Source organism: Cygnus atratus, chromosome 2, assembly GCF_013377495.2.
Source record: "Cygnus atratus isolate AKBS03 ecotype Queensland, Australia chromosome 2, CAtr_DNAZoo_HiC_assembly, whole genome shotgun sequence".
NCBI lineage: Eukaryota > Metazoa > Chordata > Aves > Anseriformes > Anatidae > Cygnus > Cygnus atratus.
The window spans coordinates 143767817-143788258 of NC_066363.1; the positions used below are offsets into that span (position 1 = coordinate 143767817).

General features: G+C 38.4%; 1 protein-coding gene across 3 annotated transcripts in view; it reads right to left on the reverse strand.

Moving 5' to 3' along the window:
• CSMD3 (CUB and Sushi multiple domains 3) overlaps positions 1 to 20442 on the reverse strand; it is a 710218-nt gene that overhangs the window by 107189 nt on the left and 582587 nt on the right. For all 3 annotated transcript variants that reach the window (XM_035546237.1, XM_035546236.1, XM_035546235.1), the window contains 6 exons: positions 18139 to 18263; positions 9342 to 9438; positions 8131 to 8235; positions 4949 to 5067; positions 2944 to 3013; positions 1109 to 1225 (listed from right to left, as the gene is read on the reverse strand). In XM_035546237.1, the coding sequence (XP_035402130.1) occupies positions 1109 to 1225; positions 2944 to 3013; positions 4949 to 5067; positions 8131 to 8235; positions 9342 to 9438; positions 18139 to 18263 (633 nt within the window). The remainder of the gene's footprint in view (positions 1 to 1108; positions 1226 to 2943; positions 3014 to 4948; positions 5068 to 8130; positions 8236 to 9341; positions 9439 to 18138; positions 18264 to 20442) is intronic.

The window sequence follows — 20442 nt, forward strand, 5'->3', positions numbered from 1 at the left end:
GTACTGATTTCCTTCTGTAATTTACTGGCTATATTGACAAAGGGAGAAAAGTGGATATAATATACTTTCATTCTTCTGTGGGTTTGGATTTTGTCTTCTATAGCATTCTCATCTACAAGCAGAAGATATATCAGCTTGATGAATAGACAGTACGTGGGTTACAATTAACTGAACTTTGAGGCTCTAGTAATCAGTTGTTCAATATCCAGTTGGTAGCCAGTAACAATCACAATGTTCTATGTGTTGATATGGGAGCTTATACTATGAAATATCTTCACAAGAGACCTAGATAATGAGAATGCATCCACAACAAATTTGTGGAGGATACTAAACAAGGAAATGTAGTTGCTAAACCATATAACAGAGCTTCTGCGTTGCTTTGTTGTTTGTTTGTTTATTTTTATCCTGAGAAACCTAAAATAAAAAAATAAAAATAATTAAAATAAAAATTATTAAAAATGACACCCTTGAAGATTGTGTCAAAAGTCATTACAATCCTTAAAAGTTTGCATAAGAAGTGCAAATTTCTGCATCTGTGATCTGTGGTGGAAGAGCTTTATCTGTTTGTGCAGGCTGGGAACTGACTGGGAGAGCAGCAGCCCTGCTGAGAAGGTTCTGCCAGTCATAGAAGACTTGATCTAACATTACCAATGATTTCACTTTAAGTGGGAGGTCTCTAGCGGTCCCTTCCAAGAACATTTTCTATGCTGCTGCAATATTCAGTCTGGACATGCAAAAAAAAGATTAATGATTAAATAATGAACTCAAATGTAGCTTTTACCTCTTCTTAACTGATATTTTTGTTGGGTTTATGGTCTCGCAAAGAGAAACCAACCCTTTTTAGTTAGAAAATTGTGCTTTATTCTTATTAAGCAATTTTATTTTAATCATAAAATTGCAGTATATTTTAAATGAAAGGCAAATAAATTTTTGCTTTTTTATTTTAAATCTTTCTTTTCAGGGTCTGATTACTTGTTTAAATGAATCCAAAATCCTTTCTTACCAGGATAAATATTCAGAATATTTTAAAATATGTCATTTTTTTGAATCATTTTTTTGAATTCATAAAACAAAACAAAACAATTTTTATCCATGAAAGGACACGTACCAAAACCAATCGGCAGTTTTATTGTCCATGTGCAATCCAAACTGCTAGGATAGTTACCAGGAAACCCAGGACTAAGGATCACCCCACTGAAGTCTGACATGGCACCACCACATTGTGCTGCAAAAAAAACCAGACATTTCTCAGAAGAGTAGAATGAGCTAACAATTATTCCAGAATATTAAGGATCTTTTCAAGGTAAATAATATAGTAATATCAAGGTTTATATTTAAAAAAATAAATAAATAAACATACTTTTATCATTAAATATATGTAACAAAGTAATTTACAAGTGGGTACCTTAAAAATATTTTTCTACTCTGAATTGGCTAGGTTTAAATTTAGGCAACAAATGCACCTCAAAGAGGATGCACTGTCTGTGTGAACCACCTTTGTGAACATGCAAGTGGCACACATCAGCCACATAAACACAATTCTGCTTTGGTTTGTATGCATCTGGGTAAGAGAAAAAATGTATTTTAAAATTTTTATTTTTCAAGAGACCTTTCAAAAACTCTGTTTAAACCCTGCTGTTCTAGAAATGAGATAAAATTAATACTTTGGAAATGTTAATGCATTAAATATTTCTATTAAATATTTCTATTAAATATTTCTAGAAATTCAACTAAACCCATTTTAGGGCTTAATTTTATATTTTTTCATGACATCAGTAAGTAATGTAACTTACAGTTCAATGTAAGCTTTTTTAAGAGATTAATTATGTTAAATACAATTATTTTTAAGTAACAGTTTTGTCCAATTAACAGTTGCTACATCCTTTGAAACACAATTAGAAATTATTATTTGCAAAAAAGGAAAAATAATAGAAAACAAATTATCATTAAAGAGAATTGATCTTTTTCTTCAGAATTTTCCATACAGTAGCACAACTCTTGTATCAGACTTCCTAGATATATGTTAATGTTAAAAAATGAAAACTGAAGACTAACTTCCCCAAATTATTATTAATATCTGAATCTTTGTGAATATTAATGATTAATATATGAATCTTGGTGATTATAACATCACCAGCTGTCACCAACCACTAAACTGTGGGAACCCAGTATCTCATAGGAACTGTATAACACCTCAAAGGATTAAGAACAAGATTATGTGGGACAGGTCAAGAGGATAAATAATCTGTTCTGAAGAAAAGCAAATATAAATTTTTAATGAGATCCGCAGGATCTTGCTATCTGTACATTAGTCATTACAAATAGAGATAACTTTTATTATTAGGGAACCCAAACAAAAAGCCATTTATATTCAGTGAAAAAGAATGCAAGAACAGTTTTTCATTACTCATATTTATTCATCATCTAAACAGAACATATTTTAATTCATTTCAGATATTTCATTTAGGCTTCTGGCAGGCTCCCAGTGCTTCTTCCAATAGTATTAATATAGTCATCTATATAGCTTAATTTGAAAGATAATACATCTTGTTAAATAGGGCAGACATGCCTTATGTTGAATTCATCAGAGATGATAATGTAATGCTATTTTTATTTTAGTATTTTCTGTAGTACTCACCACTCTACTGTGGAAATGATTCATAAATAAAGTATGTGCGTAAGGGTCTCTGGAGGTCTCATCACTAATACAGAAGATTCTGACTGGAACATATGCCATTCTTCTTCTGACTGTACATTTCAAAAAAGCTTTGCTATAATATGTGCAGTATACTTTGAAAATCTTCAGCTTAATCTGATCTTTTCTCTTTTAATTCAGTTCTTTCACTTCTCCCTATTTCTTCCCCTACACATATCTCTTATTTCTGAGTTCTCTGGATTTCTCATTCTGGTTTGTTTAAAAAAGTTTATGTGTGATGAACATACCTAAACATATTGGAATCGGGTAATTCCATCTTCTTACTGGTCCAGGCATACAGGTGATATGTGAATGTCCCTAAAATGGCACAACATTGCTAACTTATATGATAAAAAGTATACAATATATGATACATCATTAGTATCCCAAAAACAATATTTAAATAATTAAAAATAAGTATATAAAAAATAAGGTATAAAATATAGATTGTATACCCTGTGATTTGTATCATACCTTCAGAGAAGACTGCAACTATGAGACAGCCTACTAGAAAAAATATGTTTATTTCCTTAATATTATTTCTAATGGTCGCCAGACAAATTTCATAACACCAGCTTAGTATAAACCAAGTATCTAGAAACTAAAGGTCTCATTGAAGTGATGTTTACATAGAATTTATTTGCAACATTTGTGAAACATGGAAAAAGATAACCACCTATATACATTATATACTACTAGCTTTACATCTAAAATTCATAATACCTATTCAAAATTGAGTCTTTATGCTCAACCCTGAAATAGCTTAAGTAGTGAAAAGCTGAGCTATTTAAGGAAACTCTTTACAACACTGTCACTTTACAACAAATTAGGTATTATGATTTCCAGGCAACCTGTTACCGGTTAGTTCCAAGATCCACCAGAGTGAGCCACTACATTCATCCCAGGAACAGAAAAGGAAAATGAAAATTCTTAAGAGAAAACTGTACTTGGGATATCTTGCAAAACCATGTAGTGTACACATTAAGATGACCCAGTAGAAAACAATCAGTAGCTTTTTAGCCTGTTTGTTCAACCTTCATATGAAAAGAAAAGTTGTTTTTCATAGCCTGTAGCATTTTATGGAACCAAATATCTGTAAAGCATCCATGGTAATTGTAAATAATTTATTTATTAATGTGCGAACCATTCATTTTCTGTCCTAGAAGAAAAATAAACATGCTGCCTCCACTGGTGCATGTAGGCATATCTACCCCTTGCTATAAATAAATAAATAAATAAATTAATTAATTAATTAAATTTAAGAGGCAAAGTCATGCTGCATGTGCCAGAAAAACATTATGGAGGGAAGAGATTTTTTGTGTGTATTTTCATGGTTTACGTTCCAGCGTTCTTTGTATTTCCTTTATTTCAGGCAGGTACTGTGGCTTGCCTGCGCACACATTTGTATTTAAGTATGAAAACAGAAAAAAACAAAGAAACAAACCGACAAAAAAAATGACCAGTTTCTCCCAAGAATGACCTGCTACAAGCAAGCAACATAAGAATTAGATTTCAATAGTCATTTTCACAGCTGTAATCATAGAACATTTCAGAACATTCCTTGGAATGCTGGGAGGCTGTGGGACGGGCTAGGAACTCTATATTGAAGGGGAAACTCGGATACAGTTTCAATTATACAACATACAAACTTTAGCTTTATAAAATTAATTTTAGTCCAAAAAAGGTATATCAATTTCTTTTTTTTTTTTTTGATGATACATAATATAATGTATATTTTGTCAGTATTAAGGTCTTCACAGAATTATATAAAATGTATATTTGAAATGATTAGTGCTGTTAAACTTCACTTCAGTGGGTTAGAATCTGACAACCATCAACATATATTACAGGCCAGACTAGTTAATGAAAAAACAAAGGCAAGTAAGTTGTCTTTTTACTATTTTGCTCCAGGTATCAACAACCCCAGTTAATCATGCATTGTTATATAACAAAAATAGAATGTTTTCTCCCTTTAAGATTTTTATTTTTATTTGCCAAAATAGGGACATACTATGAATAGGTAATGATTGTTTTCTCTCTTATGCTCTCAAAGAGCTAGATAAAGTGGAGACTATTGACTGCAGAGTCACACGGGAGAAAACAAACAAACAAACAAACAAACAAAAACAGTGGTTGAAAACAGTAACCTATCAATGGAAACCGTAGTACTTTCAGGAAGCGTCTCAAGTGGAAACAATAATTAGTAACATAGCCATGTAAAAGGCACAATATGAAACTGGAAACTTGGCTCACCTGAAGGGAGTAACCCTGGTCACACTGGAAAGATACCACATCTCCAACCATGTATCTGTCTCCAATTTTGATCCCATTGCTTGGGGTCTGTGGTTCAGGACAAGAGTCCAAACCAATAGCTGTGAAAAATTGAGAAGTTCAGACATTCTAAGTAATACAGAATCCGATCCTAAATTCACACAATTTCTGTGTACATTGTATATAGGCACACTGTACCAATGTTTTAGGAAGCTATTGGGTATCAGCAGTTTGTCTGTGGACAAACAAGTAGCATAATATTCTGAGAAAAAATGAAAAAAAAAAGTTATAAAGGGAGGAAAACTTCCTTTCAAAAGCAAAGGAAAGGGAAAGAAATAAGCAGGGTGATAACAAACATTTCACAACAATCTGCAGTCTCAATGCAAAGTCTCCCCTATATTTCCTATGTTCAGAAGAAATGGTTCATATCAACTCATTCCTACTCACAGTCTCACCATAGCCTACCTAACTGAAATTGGGAGCATATGCACTTTACTTTCCGAGCCTCTGTTCTGGGGAATGCTAGCCAATACTACAACAGGTACAAAATACAGGAAAAATAGTGCAAACCATAAATTTGTATGTATTTGCACTTGTTTCTCCACAGGTCTGATGATATTTTTTCATCCATTTTTCACACATGCACAGAGTAAAATATTTGTGCAATAATCACCTCAAATTTCCCCTAATCTGTTATTTTTAACCCAGTATCTTTAGTATTATAACAGAAATATCTCGAATTCCTGATTGCAGTAAACACCATAAATTGTATGTATGCTTTTTCATGGTTGTCAAAAAGAGAAATGAATAAATTTTTCATTGCAGCTACCCAGTGAGATAAGAATATGTCTAACATGAAGTGCAAGTAGTTCTGTTACTCTCTTTGCCTAGTGCAAGTACTCCACCCTAGTTAATTGTGAAGCCAGGACTGATAAGCAACTAAACATCAGTACATAGGGCAATAGGGAAATATTGTGGAATTCAATAATGGCAGCACTTCACTATATTATTGTCTTCTACATACTTGAAAACTTGGTAATGTAACTGATCTCTTCCTGTAAGAACTGAGTTAAATAAAAATTACTATTTAAAGAATATTTTACAATTATTTATAATATATGAATGGTGCAAGCTAAGACAAATTCTAAGAAATTTATGAAGTACACACATAAATATTCTCTATAACATATAGAGTGCAGTGAAGCTTGACTTTTCCCTTTAACACCTGTTCATACAATACATGTCTCAGATGATCAGGCCTCCCCTCTGATCACATCTGGACCCTGTGATGTGGCTAATTGACAGGGACACAATTAAGTTCTAAGGGGAAAGGGACTGCACAACCTGCTTACTAAACAAATTGGCAAAGACCTGAATTCTGGAATATTACTGACCAAAAACCAACAGCCTCACAATCCTATAAATAGCGATCCCAAACAAGAACTCTTGGAGCCCTCCAGGGATCACAGTGGGCTGCACCCTTGATCTCCGCTTGCATTAGGACACCTCCCAGGGTACCCCTGAGAAGTTCGTTTCAGGGCTCAGTCCTCGAGGAACAAGCTCATCCATAGACAAACACCAACAAGGACATAGGAAGAGTAATTTGCTCTAGGGCGTATTTTGTAAGCATGTAACTGGATTTAGAATAGAATCATTAAGGTTGGAAAAGACCTTCAAGATTATCTGGTCTAACCATCACCCTACTACAAATGTCACCCAGTAAACCATGTCCCTAAGCACCAGGTCCAATCTCTCCTTGAACACCTCCAGGGACGGTGACTCCACCATTTCCCTGAGCAACCCATTCCAATGCCTGACTGCACAGAACCCTGCAATAAGTCTCAGATGAACCTTACAATTCACAAATCTTTAACTAAGTCACTGTTTATATTGTGACAAATTTCTTTAGATCATTGTGCTAATTGACTAATACTTAAATACTGATTAGGTGTCATTAAAATCATATAATCTTACTTTGTTATCTGCTATAGAGGTATATAATAAATCCTTAACTGCTGCTACGTTAGAGCTGTGTTAATCGAATTCCGTGACAGAGGGTCAGAGATGATCAGAACAATTAAGAAGAATGGGTGTTCAAATCAGTGAATTTTGCTCTGAATTTATTCTGAAATTTCAGTTTCTTTATTTAGAGATGAAAGCTATATACCAGCAGTACATTACGTATTTCAATTATTTGAACATGTATGAATACACAGATGCATTTTCATTTTCACTGGATTCAGTCTCATGTTAGTTTGTTTTCATAACTTTTTACAGGTTTTTTCCCTCTAAAGTTGTGATAAGATGAGACAGTACCTGTATTTCAAGAAAATAGAAGGATAATTCTAACCTATAATAAATGTTTAGATACAGAGAAGCTATCATATGGCACTTTTGCAAGGCTATGTACTCTGGCTAATTAGACAACCAGAGCATGAGATTTGCATACTGTAAAAATGACAAGAAATAACCACGAAACAATTATGCAGATTGGACACCATAACCAATATGAGCAGAGGGAATTGCACAGCTGGGGAAAAGTAAAATTGTAACAAAATGTTAGTGACTGTCGGAATTCCTGTCAGTCAGCTAAAGGCAATCTCATTCAGATGGAATGTATGTTTTTAATTACAGCCTTTTCTGCTGGTGAGATATTCAGCAATAATTTAAAAAAAAAAAAAATCTGCTGTTCTCTTATGTACTTAAAGGCCATTATGTAGTGCATATATTATTGCATTGGGCATAATATGCAGATTTTGGTAACAGCGGGAGCTGCAGGGGCCACTGTGAAGAGAGATCAAGGGCTGCCCTGTGCTGGACAAAACCATTTCCAGCTGGTTCCAAATGTAGGGCACAGCTGAGCCCACCACAGGAGTTTGTAGGCCATGCATTTACTCCTGGCTGTTGCATGTTCTGAAAAGATTTTGAAAGAGCAAAAAACGAAGGTGAAAACAAGACAAATCAAACTTCCCAATACATGCAGTACAGATTTAAGGCCTGATCTTGCTACCTTGGAATTAAATGTAATTCTAACAATTACAGAAGTAACAGTATGTAGCTCATTATGTTCAATAGGACTGAATATTCCTCTTTCATATCGTTTAGGTACACTTGATGTCTAGAACCAGAAAATGGTCTTAATTAATTGAACATCTCTGCATTACCTGTATACTCAAGATGAAATCCAGCAGCTGAAACACTGATATCAGACTGAAAGTTTAGGTACAGATTATTTGATGTGCTGTTTAGAAGTGGAGGTATGGTTGTTCCTGAAAAGAGAAATCAAAATATTATTGAAATGCACAGAAACTGAACTAAGTACATATGTAACACGGGTGTTTGTACAAAAAGACAGAGAAAAAGAGAAAGAGAAAGGGGAAGAGAGGATGAGAGAGAGGCAAAGATCATTAAATCAATTCTTACATATTTTGTCATAAAATCATCAAATCATAGAACAGTTTGGGTTGCAAGGGATCCTTAAAGATTATCTAGATCAGCCCCCCCCCACACACACACACACACCCTGCCATGGGCAGAGATGTCTTTCATTAGATCAGGTTGCTCAAAATCCTGTCAGCATGCATGCTTGTCAAATATCTTCCCCTATTAAAACTTTTATTACATTTTCAGTGCACGTCAGTATTGGAGACAAGAACTGTGGACATTCAGGGAAACAGGGTCTAATATAAGGTCATATCACACTTTTATCAACAAAAGGAGAAATATTCACTAGGGTTTTCATAAAAACAAGAGCAAATCCTGTAACTGGAATAACTTTAAGCATTACAATCAAATATATAAAACAACACCAAAGATATTTGGTAGGGTTGTTCTTAGAAATGTGATTGATTACTTATTTGCGTTTCAGCATAAGTCTGTAACGAGAATCTTAGAATGACAAGGCAACAAACTCATTATTAGTGCTCTCATGTCATACACAAGAAGTAGAATAAAGGAAAATAAGGAAAACAAATGAACAAACAGATCTCATTTATCTAAAACAGGGGTAAAGAATGCATTCTTTAGTACTGTACTATTTCATGAGGCATCTAGTGTAGAGGTCTGTATTTCTGTCCCCTGCTATAAGAGTGGGCAAATCATGAGATTAATAGAAGACAGCATTCATGAAGTTCATGCCTATAGTTTGGGAGTCTCTGAATATTATTTCATTCCTAAAATTTTCAATTTTTCAAATTTGTGAAAATGACTGATTACTAAAAGATGATGACAGAAGATGACTGATTACTAAAATAAAAAGAATACTACCCGTTGTTAATTATGGGTGAAATAAACACAGAAAAAAAGAACTACGAAAAGACGTGTGTTTAAAATCTACGTTGGCTCTGTGAAATACTTATAAAATATTTTCAGTCACCTGAATAACTTCCGAGCCTTGGAGCATTGTTGTCTGCACCATCATAAAAGTCTAAGGAATCCCAGTTGTGTTCTGTAGCAAAACTCACCACTTGCACCTATGAAGAAAAATGTGAGGTAAAGAACATAAACGTAATCCCCTCTGCATTAATGTAAAAATACTGTAAAATGTAGAACAGAACAGAATGGAACAGAACAGAACAGAATAGAATAGTTCAGTTGGAAGGTCATCAAGTCCAACTGCCTGACCACTTCAGGAACTCTGTTGCTTTCAATCATGAAAAGTTGTTTTTTGCTGTCATTGCCAAAGTCAATGGGAAATCAACATTAAGCGAATAAAATTGCATTCTAACAATTTTGTTTGGATTTAATTACCAGTTCAGACGTACAAATTCTGTGACCCTTAGTGACAACCATATATTACCTCTGACAAGAGCTACACAGCCATGAAAATCATGGATGCACAGAACACTATTCTAATACCCAGATTATTTGGAGGACATTGAGGGGAAGACAAAATACAGTATTGCCAATTACTGCAGTTTCTTTGTGATTCTTTCTAGTTTATCCAGCATTAATAACAGTCCTGCAATGCCAGCTGCATGTTCAATTCTGTCACCAGGTAAGAGCAGCCTCCTGTGTTTGGTTACTTTCATCAGTAACTTATCATCTGGGGAGGAGCAGTCACAAGCATGCTGCAAGCAAAAGGCAGAACATTCACTTCATTCCTTCTAGAGATAACATCATGCAAAAATGGAAGCAAATAGACTGCAAGAGGGAGCATAAATATGTTCTCATGAAGTGAAAACACTCACTGCAAAGTAGAGAACTGCTAGGTTCCCATTCCTGTTTTGGAGGGAATAGGGTGTGGATTTTTTCTTTTGTTTTAAGAAAAATAATTGTTTAATGAAAACCATTTAAAGAGTGACAGAAGCAGGGATGAAACCCAAACCACCCTCTAAGACGAATTAAAGAATTATGCTTGCTTTTGCTGTTCTTCCGTCTCACTTATTCTTCCCTTACTTTTCTCCAAAATGGACTAGCTTCAACAACAGAAATAAGCACCACTGCAGTGCAAGTAATTTCTGAAAAGATACAGAATTGGACCTAGGAAACCTGCAGATTGAATTTCCTTTTTTTTTATTTATTTTTTATTATTTTTTTAATGTGTTTTCAGGGCCAGATTGCTGCTGACTGCAATTTTTACATTAGCCATAAAACACCTAATTTAAAATATCTATTTTAGTGCAAGTTACATTAGTGGCCCTAATCTTTCCATGTAGTCAATAAAGACAGGCAGTGAAGTAAGAGTCTGTACTACATGTTTTGAATTACCTACTTGAGATGATTTTCTGCCTTAACTTACAAGAAAATTATAGTACACTAAATTCCCATTTTAAGGTATTTAAATGTGCCTGAAGATAGTTTTTTAGTGCACACTCTTTCTATTTACCTAAATCTACTTTTAAATCTCTGCTTTTTTAATTGATATTAAATAGTTCAGCATTTACATCTGGTACCACTGCTTGAACGAATTCAGTAATGTAGTCATACAGAATCATGGAATGGCCGAGGTTGGAAGGGACCTCTGGAGATCATCTAGTCCACCCAAGTCCTGCCAAGCAGGATTACCTAGAGCACGTTGTGCAGGATGCCATCCAGGCAGGTTTTGAATATCTCCAGAGAAGGAGACTCCACAACCTCTCTGGGCAACCTGTTCCATTGCTCTGTCACCCTCACAGTGAAGAAGTGCCCCCTCAGATTCAGATGGAATTTCCTGTGCTTCAGTTTGTGCCTGTTGCCTCTCGTCCTCTCACTGGCCACAAGTGAAAAGAGACTGGCTCCATCCTCTTGACACCTTCCTTCAGATATTTATATACATTAATGAGGTCTCCCCTCAGTCTTCTCTTTTCCAGGCTAAACAGACCCAGCTCTCTCAGCCTGTCCTCGTATGACAGGTGCTCCAGTCCTCTAATCATCTTAGTAGCCCTCCTTTGGACTCGCTCCAGTAGTTCTACGTCCCTCTTGTACTGGGGAGCCCAGAACTAAACACAATACTCCAGGTGTGGCCTCACCAGAGCTGACTAGATGGGGAGGATCACCTCCCTTGACCTGCTGGCAACGCTCTTCCGAATGCAGCCCCAGATACTGTTGGCCTTCCTGGCCAGAAGGGCACATTGCTGGCTCATGGTCAGCCCAATGTTCACCAGGACTCCCAGGTCTCTCTCTGCAGAGCTGCTCTCCAGCAGCTCGCCCCCCAGCCTGTACTGGTGCTGGGGGTTATTCCTCCTGAGGTGCAGGACCCTGCATTTGCCCTTGTTGAACTTCATGAGGTTCCTTATGACCCAACCCTCCAGCCTGTTGAGGTCCCTCCAAATGGCAGCACAGCCCTCTGGGGTGTCAGCCACTCCTCCGAGCTTTGTGTCGTTAGCAAACTTGCTGAGGGTGCATCCTGTTCCATTTTCCAGGTCACTGATGAATAAGTTGAACAAGATGGGACCCAGCACCTGGGGAACACCGCTAGCTACCAGCCTCCAACTAGACTCTGCACCACTAAGCACTACTGTTGTTGTTTAGCCCTGCTGGCAGTCAAACACCACACAGCCGTTCGCTCACCCTCCCCCCTCCCTCTCCGGGATGGGGGAGAGAAACGGGAAAGTGAAGTCTGTGAGTTCAGATAAAGACAGTTTATTAAGACAGGGAAAATAATAACAACAATAATAATAATAATAATAGTATTAATAGTAATAATGTGTACGAAATAAGTGATGCACAATGCAATTGCTCACCACCCGTTGACCGATGCCCAGCCTATACTCGAGCAGCCGGCCCCCCCCTCCACCCCGGCTAGCCACCCCTATATATTGTTCAGCAGGACGTCAGATGGTATGGAATACCCCTTTGGCCAGTTTGGGTCAGCTGTCCTGGGTCTGTCCCCTCCCAGCTCCTGCTGCATCCCTAGCCTGCTCGCTAGCAGGACAGAGAGAGGCTGAAAAGTCCTTGGCTTTGTGTAAGCACTGCTCTACAACAATTAAAACATCAGCATGTTATCAGCGCTCTTCTCATTCTAATCCAAAACATAGCACCCTGCCAGCTACTAGGAGGAAAATTAACTCTGTCCTAACTGAAACCAGGACAACTACCCTCTGAGCTCTGCCATCCACCCAATTATCAATCCACCTCATTGTCAGATCATCTAGGTCGCACTTCCTGAGTTTGTCTATGAGAATATTATGGGAGACAGTGTCAAAAGCCTTGCTGAAGTCAAGGTAGACCACATCCACTGCTCTCCCCTCATATACCCAGCTAGTCATACACACCTAAATAGTTTAAATTCCATCCTACACATTTCACAGAGGAATAGACATTCGTGATATATTAATTTTTTTGTCCTTTAAATCTGGGAAAGTATATTTGTTACTTTGGGGGAATATATATTGATCATATAAAATGTCCAGCTATTTCAAGCAGTTACATACACACAAGAGCATTGTCTACCACAGTATCTCAAATATCCACATTTGCATGCATTCACAGGTTGGAAATAATCAGTCAACCAAGTTTTAAAATGTTGCCTCAAGTAGCTGAATTGCAGAGTAATAATTATTTATATATGTATATCATGTTTTTTCTTTCCTTCTGAAGTGAAAAAAAAAAAAAGGCTAAACTGTTTCAGTCCATTTCTGATGTCATTAGTGGATATAAACGTAAGTTAAATTCTCAAACATATCTCAGTAAAAATAGTGATAGGAATTCCGATATATACTCCATTTTACTGACCCAGTATCATCAGTTAATTATATCAGGGACTTGAGCTTTCTCAGAGCTAGCCCTGAAAATCAAACAGGATTAAAGGATCAAGACTGAATATCATGCTTCATGACTATCTTACTTCAGTGATAATATTAGACAGCCAGCATGGCTTCAGCAAAGGCAGATCTTGCCTAACCAATCTGGTGGCCTTCTATGATGGAGTGACAGCATCGGTGGACAAAGGAAGGGCGATGGATATCATCTATCTGGACTTGAGAAAAGCCTTTGATATGGTCGCTCACCACATTCTTCTCTCTAAATTGGAGAGGTATGGATTTGAAGGATGGACTGTTAGGTGGATAAAGAATTGGTTGGCTGGTCGCAGCCAAAGGGTTGTGGTCAATGGTTCTATGTCTGGGTGGAGGCTGGACACAAGTGGTGTCCCTCAGGGGTTGGTATTGGGACTGGTGCTCTTCAACATCTTTATCAATGACATAGAAGATGGAATCGAGTGCACCCTCAGCAAGTTTGCAGATAACACCAAGCTGAGTGGTGTAGTCGATACAATAGAGGGAAGCGATGCCATCCAGAGGGACCCGGACAGGCTGGAGAAGTGGGCCCATGAGAACCTAATGAGGTACAACAAGGCCAAGTGCAAGGTGTTGCACTTGGTCTGGGGCAATCCCAGGTATTTATATGGACTGGGAGGAGAAGAACTTGAGAGCAGCCCTGTGGAGAAGGACTTGGGGGTCCTGATGGATGAGAAGCTGGACATGAGCCAGCAGTACGCGCTTGCAGCCCAGAAGGCCATCTATGTCCTGGCCTGCATTAAAAAAGGGGTGGCCAGCAGGGAGAGGGAGGTGATTGTCCCCCCCTACTCTGCTCTTGTGAGACCCCACCTAGAATACTGCGTGCAGGCCTGGGGCCCCCAGCACAAGAAGGATATGGAGCTCTTGCAACAGGTCCAGAGGAGGGCCACTAAGATGATCAGAGGGCTGGAGCACCTCCCCTATGAAAAAAAAGGTTGAGGGAACTGGTCTTGTTTAGCTTGGAGAAGAGAAGGCTCCGGGGAGACCTCATTGTGGCCTTCCAGTACTTGAAGGGATCTTATAAACAGGAGGGGGAATGCCTGTTTACGTGTGTTGATAGCGATAGGACAAGGAGGAATGGTTTTAAACTAAGACAGGGGAGATTTAGGTTAGAAATTAGGAGAAAGTTTTTCACTCAGAGGCTGGTAAGGTACTGGAACAGGTTGCCCAGATAGGTTGTGGATACCCCATCCCTGGAGGCATTCAAGGCTGGGCTGGATGCAGCTCTGGGCAGCCTGCTGTAGTGGTTGGCAACCCTGCCCAGAGCAGGGGAGTTGAAACTAGATGATCTTTAAGGTCCTTTTCAACCCAGGTCATTCTGATTCTATGATTCTATGATTAAAGGTTCTACAAACCTAATTACAATCATAGGCATGTCCATGAAATTGCATTTCTGCCATTACATTTGCACAAGTATAATGAATAACTTATTCAGAGACTGATAATGAAAAGTAATGATCCCAGTTCTCTCAGCCGCTCCTCATAGACCTTGTTTTCTAGACCCTTCACCAGCTTCTCTGGACACAATCCAGGGCCTCAATGTCCTTCTTGTTGTTAGGGTCCCAAAACTGAACACAGTATTCGAGGTGCGGCCTAACCAGAGCAGAGTACAGGGGGACAATCACCTCCTTGGTTCTGATGGCTATGCTATTCCTGTTACAAGCCAGGGTGCTGTTGGCCTCCTTGGCCAGCTGGAAACACTGCTGGCTCACATTCAGCCGACCATTGACCAATACTCCCAGATCCTCTTCTGTCACGCAGTTTTACAAACACTCTGCCCCAAGCCTGCAGTGCTGCCTGAGTTTGTTGTGACCGAAGTGCAGGACCCGGCACTTGGTTTTGTCAAACTTCATCCCATTGGCCTTGGCCCATCAATCCAGCCTGTTCAGGTCCCTCTGCAAGGCCTTCCTATCCTCTGGCAGATCGACACTTCCCCCCAACTTGGTGTCATCTGCAGACTTACTGAGGGTGCATTCAATTCCTTCATCCAAATCATAAATAAAGATATTAAAGAGGATGGGCCCCAACACCGACCCCTGGGGAACATCACTGGTGACCAGTCGACAGCTGGATTTCACTCCATTCACCACCACTCTCTGGGCCCAGCCATCCAGAGTGTTTTTAACCCAGTTTTTAAGAGTGTACCTGTCCAAGCTACGGGCTTCCCCCTTCTCTAGGAGAATACTGATGGAGACCATGTCAAAGGCCTTTGTGAAGTCTAGGTAGACTATGTCAACAGCCTTTCCCTCATCCACCAGGTGGGTTACTTGGTCATAGAAGGAGATGAGGTTGGTCAGGGAGGACCTGCCTTTCATGAACCCATGCTGGCCGGGTCTGATCTTTTGGTTGCCCTGCACATGCTGTGTGATTGCACTGAAGATGATCTGTTCTATAACCTTTCCTGGCACCAAGGTCAGGCTGACAGGCCTGTAGTTTCCAAAATTCTCTTTATGACCCTTCTTATAGATGGGTGTCACATTAGCAAGTCTCCAGTCATCTGGGACCTCTCCATTTGAGCAGGACCACTGATTTAGTCACCTAATGTGGTCTGTGATGATATATAAACTCTTCCAGGAATCAGCAGTGAGTGCCTAACTCAGGACCGCAGTCAATGTCTAATTTAAATGCTCTGAAATAGCTTCACAGTCTTTAGCTTTCATTACTGATTGTATAGAAAATACAGAGGATGCAGGATCCTAACTTAATCAACTGTTTTAATCAAGTAGTGTTCTTCAAAACCAGTCTCAAATTTGATTTAGTTTATAAATACTATTGCTGATGGGCAGTGATGGCTCTTTGAAAATAGAACTCATAATTTTTTTAATGTTACCATGTATGAAATTAGGTTGCATTTGTGATGTTTCTGTTTTCTGTAAACTTTTTACATTTTTATTAAATATTTTAGTTATTTCAAACAGAAACAGAATTTTCAAAATGATTATATAGCAGTAAACTATAAAATAGTATATATATACTATAAGTAGCAGTAAAGTATAAAATACTATTTTGTTCAACCCTATACTGTCTTGTTCAACATCTTCATCAACGACCTTGATGAGGAAATAGTGTCCACCCTTAGCAAGTGCGCCGATCATACAAAGCTGGGTGGAGTGGCTGACACACCAGAAGGCTGTGCTGCCATTCAGCGAGACCTGGACAGGCTGGAGAGCTGGGCAGGAAGAAACCAAATGAAGTTTAACAAGAGCAAGTGTAGAGTCCTGCACCTGGGAAGGAACAACCGCATGTATCAGTCCAGGCTGGGGGATGACCTGCTGGAGAGGAGCTCTGAGGAGAAGGACCTGGGGGTCCTGGTGGATGACGGGTTGACCATGAGCCAGCAGTGTGTCCTCGTGGCCAAGAAGGCTGATGGGTTCCTGGTGTGCATTAAAAGAAGTGTGGCCAGCAGGTCAAGGGAGGTGATCCTCCCCCTCTACTCTGCCCTGGTCAGGCCTCACCTGGAGTACTGTGTCCAGTTCTGGGCTACCTGGTACAAAAAAGACAGGGATCTCCTGGAAAGAGTCCAGCGGAGGGCCACAAAGATGATACGGGGCCTGGAGCATCTTCCCTATGAGGAAAGGCTGAGAGACCTGGGTCTGTTCAGCCTGGAGAAAAGAAGACTGAGAGAGGATATTATCAATGTTTACAAATACCTTAAGCATGGGAGACAGAGGGATTTGGCCAACCTCTTTTCAGTGGCTTGTGGGGACAGGACAAGGGGCAATGGCCAAAAAATGGATCACAGGAAGTTCCACACCAACATGTGAAAGAACTTCTTCACAGTAAGGGTGACGGAGCCCTGGAACAGGCTGCCCAGGGAGGTTGTGGAGTCTCCTCTGGAGATATTCAAGGCCCATCTGGATGCCTACCTGAGCAACCTGCTCCAGGGAACCTGCTTTGGCAGGGGGGTTGGACTCGATGATCTTTCGAGGTCCCTTCCAACCCCTACAATACTGTGATTCTGTCATTCTGTGATTTTGAAAACTCTTGACACATTAGAATACGTTAAAATCTCTGTAATATAATTTATTAAAAAACAGATATAATAATGGTTATCCTGTTTCCTTTCCAAAACTTTTAAACGTAAATTTAGAAATAATCTTTTCAATTTTAAATAGACTCCAACAGGCAATTGGACCTTTATTACATCTTTATATACAGAAACTAAGTTCTTTATTCTTTTAAAATTATTATTATTATTTTATTTTATTTTATTTTGCTTTTGAAGCGAGGGCATAGAAAACTTGCTACCATGGTTTCTTGATAAGTGTTATGGTAGAAATTTAATGAGATGAAGTTTGAAAGTTCTATTATATTAGACATAACTGCCTCACTAAATTTCTCACTAAAAAGTGAGATATATATAACCTAGCTTTATAGATATTTTTCTGCTATATGTTCCATGAAGGTCTTAATCTAAGTTTTTGTAAAATAGAATTACATCAATATTTTAAAAGACTCATTCCCAACTGCAGTTGAAGCATATTTATGTAACAATGAAGTTTTGTAACTATATGTAAAATAACAGAACTTCTAGGAAAACATACATAATCTCTCCATGGAAAGAACCCATCTCTGCAAGAACACTGCAAGAACAAGATTTATGTAATTTGATGGAGGGAGGAAAACAAAACAAAACAAACAAACAACAAAAAAAAACACATGGGGAAGCATCTTTATTCCCTCTTGCTTACAATGAATCATTGACATACTGAAATAATATATGTTAAACTTTTAGCAGTTTTTTTTTTTTCACGTTAAATGTTACAGGTATATCTTTTAAAATTTCTTTAAATCTTATATCTTTTAAGAACTGTGTGAATGAAAAGATGTGCAATGAGTTCCACTGTGACCATCATTAGTGAGAGAAAGAATGTATGAATACTCTTTTCATGCTCTTGCACCAGGAAAAAACAATTTTAAACATGATGATAACATGAAAATAACAAGTATACTTACCTGAATCCCAGCTCCCTCTGGTACTGTGATCTTCCACACACAATTCAGATTGTTGTCATAAGGTTCAGGGTAACCCGGAGACAAAATGGTCCCTTTGCGCTTTGTTAAAATTCCACCACAGGGCACTGAAAGGAAATCCACAAGTCAAAAAAGGAAGTGCAAAGCCTCAGAAGTGAGAAGAGCTATTATTAAAGCTTACACAACATTCATCATACCATGGCTGAAAACTTTTGTAAATTTATGTTACACTTTAAAAAATTATATTTGCCTCAGGAACAACAACAACAACAAAACCCGCCACCACCACCACCAACAACAACAAAGTGGCATCACTGTCCATAGAACTACACAATTTTTCAAGGTCCCTTCCAACCCATGTCGTTCTACGATTCCGTGATTCATTCATATTCTCCTGTCTTATTTATTTGACCTTTAACAAACAAAATTCATTCCAATATGTCCTAGCAACCTCACAAATATAAAGCTTAATTGTTAGTGCTTAAGAATGAAGTTTGAACAGTTATGTATTTTATTAGTATAAAGGATTAAAACAGAAAAATTCTATATTAATATTGCTATTTTTATTGTCTAAATAATCAATATCACCAGTCTCAACTCCTTGGCAACTCTTCTTTGCTTGTATGAATTATGCAATTACAGACTATATCGTATTAGTAAAGATATTGCTAAAGGCTTACTTCACTCATCATATCTGTGTGCATGAATTAATAGAAGTGTTACACATGGAATAAGACAGAGGCATACATCAACACCATTTCCCTTCTGAATGATCAACTTGAATGTATCTTGTCTAGATCATTAGATGCTCTGACAGGGACAAATAAAATTAAAGCTTAATCTAGATACAGATATTCTGTTGGTATTTAAGAAGTTGAAGTAAAAGATTGATGAGATAGTTTAACAAACTGTTAGAATCATGGAATGCTTTGGGTTGGAATGGACCATAAAGATCATCTAATTCCAAACCCCCTGCCATGGACAGGGGTGCTAGACACTAGACTGGGTTGCTCAAAGCCCCAGCCAACCTGGTCTTGAACACTGCCAGGTATGGGGCAGCCACAGCTTCTCTGGGCAACCTGTTCCAGTACCTCACCACCCCCTGAGTAAAGAATTTCTTCCTTCTATCTAATCTAAAACTCCCTTCTTTTAGTTTAAAGCCATTACTCCTTGTAATGGTACACTTCCTGATAAAGAGTCCCTCTCCAGCTTTCTTGTAGGCTCCCCTTTAGGTACTGGAAGTCTGCAATGAGGTCTCCCGGGAGCCTTCTCTCTCCAGGTTGAAGAAAGCAACTCCCTCAACCTGTCTTCACAGGAGAAGTGTTCCAGCTCTTTGATTGTGGCTCTCCTCTGTGTTTGCTCTCACAGGTCCATGTTCTTATTATATTGGGGATCCCAGAGCTGAAGGCAGTAATCTAGGTGGGGTCTCATGAGAACAGAGTAAAGGGGGAGAATCACCCTCTCTTGACCTGCTTGCTGTCCCTACTTCTTTTGATGCAGCCCAGGATATGGTTGGCTTTCTGGGCTGCAAGCACACATTGCCATGCCTATGATGAGTTTTTCATCAACCAACCCCCCTCTAAGTCCTTCTCCTCAGAGTTAATCTCAAGCTATTCTCCACTCAGCCTGTATTTGTTCTTGGAATTGCCCTGACCCTTGGAATTGCCCTTTTCTTGGAATTGCCAGGACCTTGCACTTGGCCTTGTTGAACATGAGGTTCACACAGGCCCACCTCTCAAGTCTGTCTATGTCCCTCTGGATGGTATCTGTTCCCTCCAGAGTACCAACTGCACCACACAGCTTGTTGTCGTTGACGAACTTGCTGAGGGTGCACTCAATCCAGCTGTCCATGTTGCCAACAAAGATATTAAACAGAAGCTAATGTATCATTTCTATGCAACTTCGATAAGTTCTGAATTGATTTCATTAGATAAAAGTATGAGGATTTATAAAATACGTAGAAGAATACCACTTAATAACAAATACTGTAGCTACATTTTGTATGGCATATAATTGATAGAATCTCTTCAAATTACATGGATAAACTAAAGGTCAGTATAACTCAAAACATTTAAATAATTACTTGTAAAAGGATGGACACAATGATTGATGTCTGCTAACTGTAAGAAAACACTCAAACATTCACTAGAGTTAAGGCAATTTAATGTGGTCAGGTCTACCACTTCAATTATTAAACTGATTAAGTTCAATGGAATTTTATCCTCATATATATTTTATCACTGTTATTGGCACAGTAATTTTCACACGTAAAGTGGCCTGTAACCC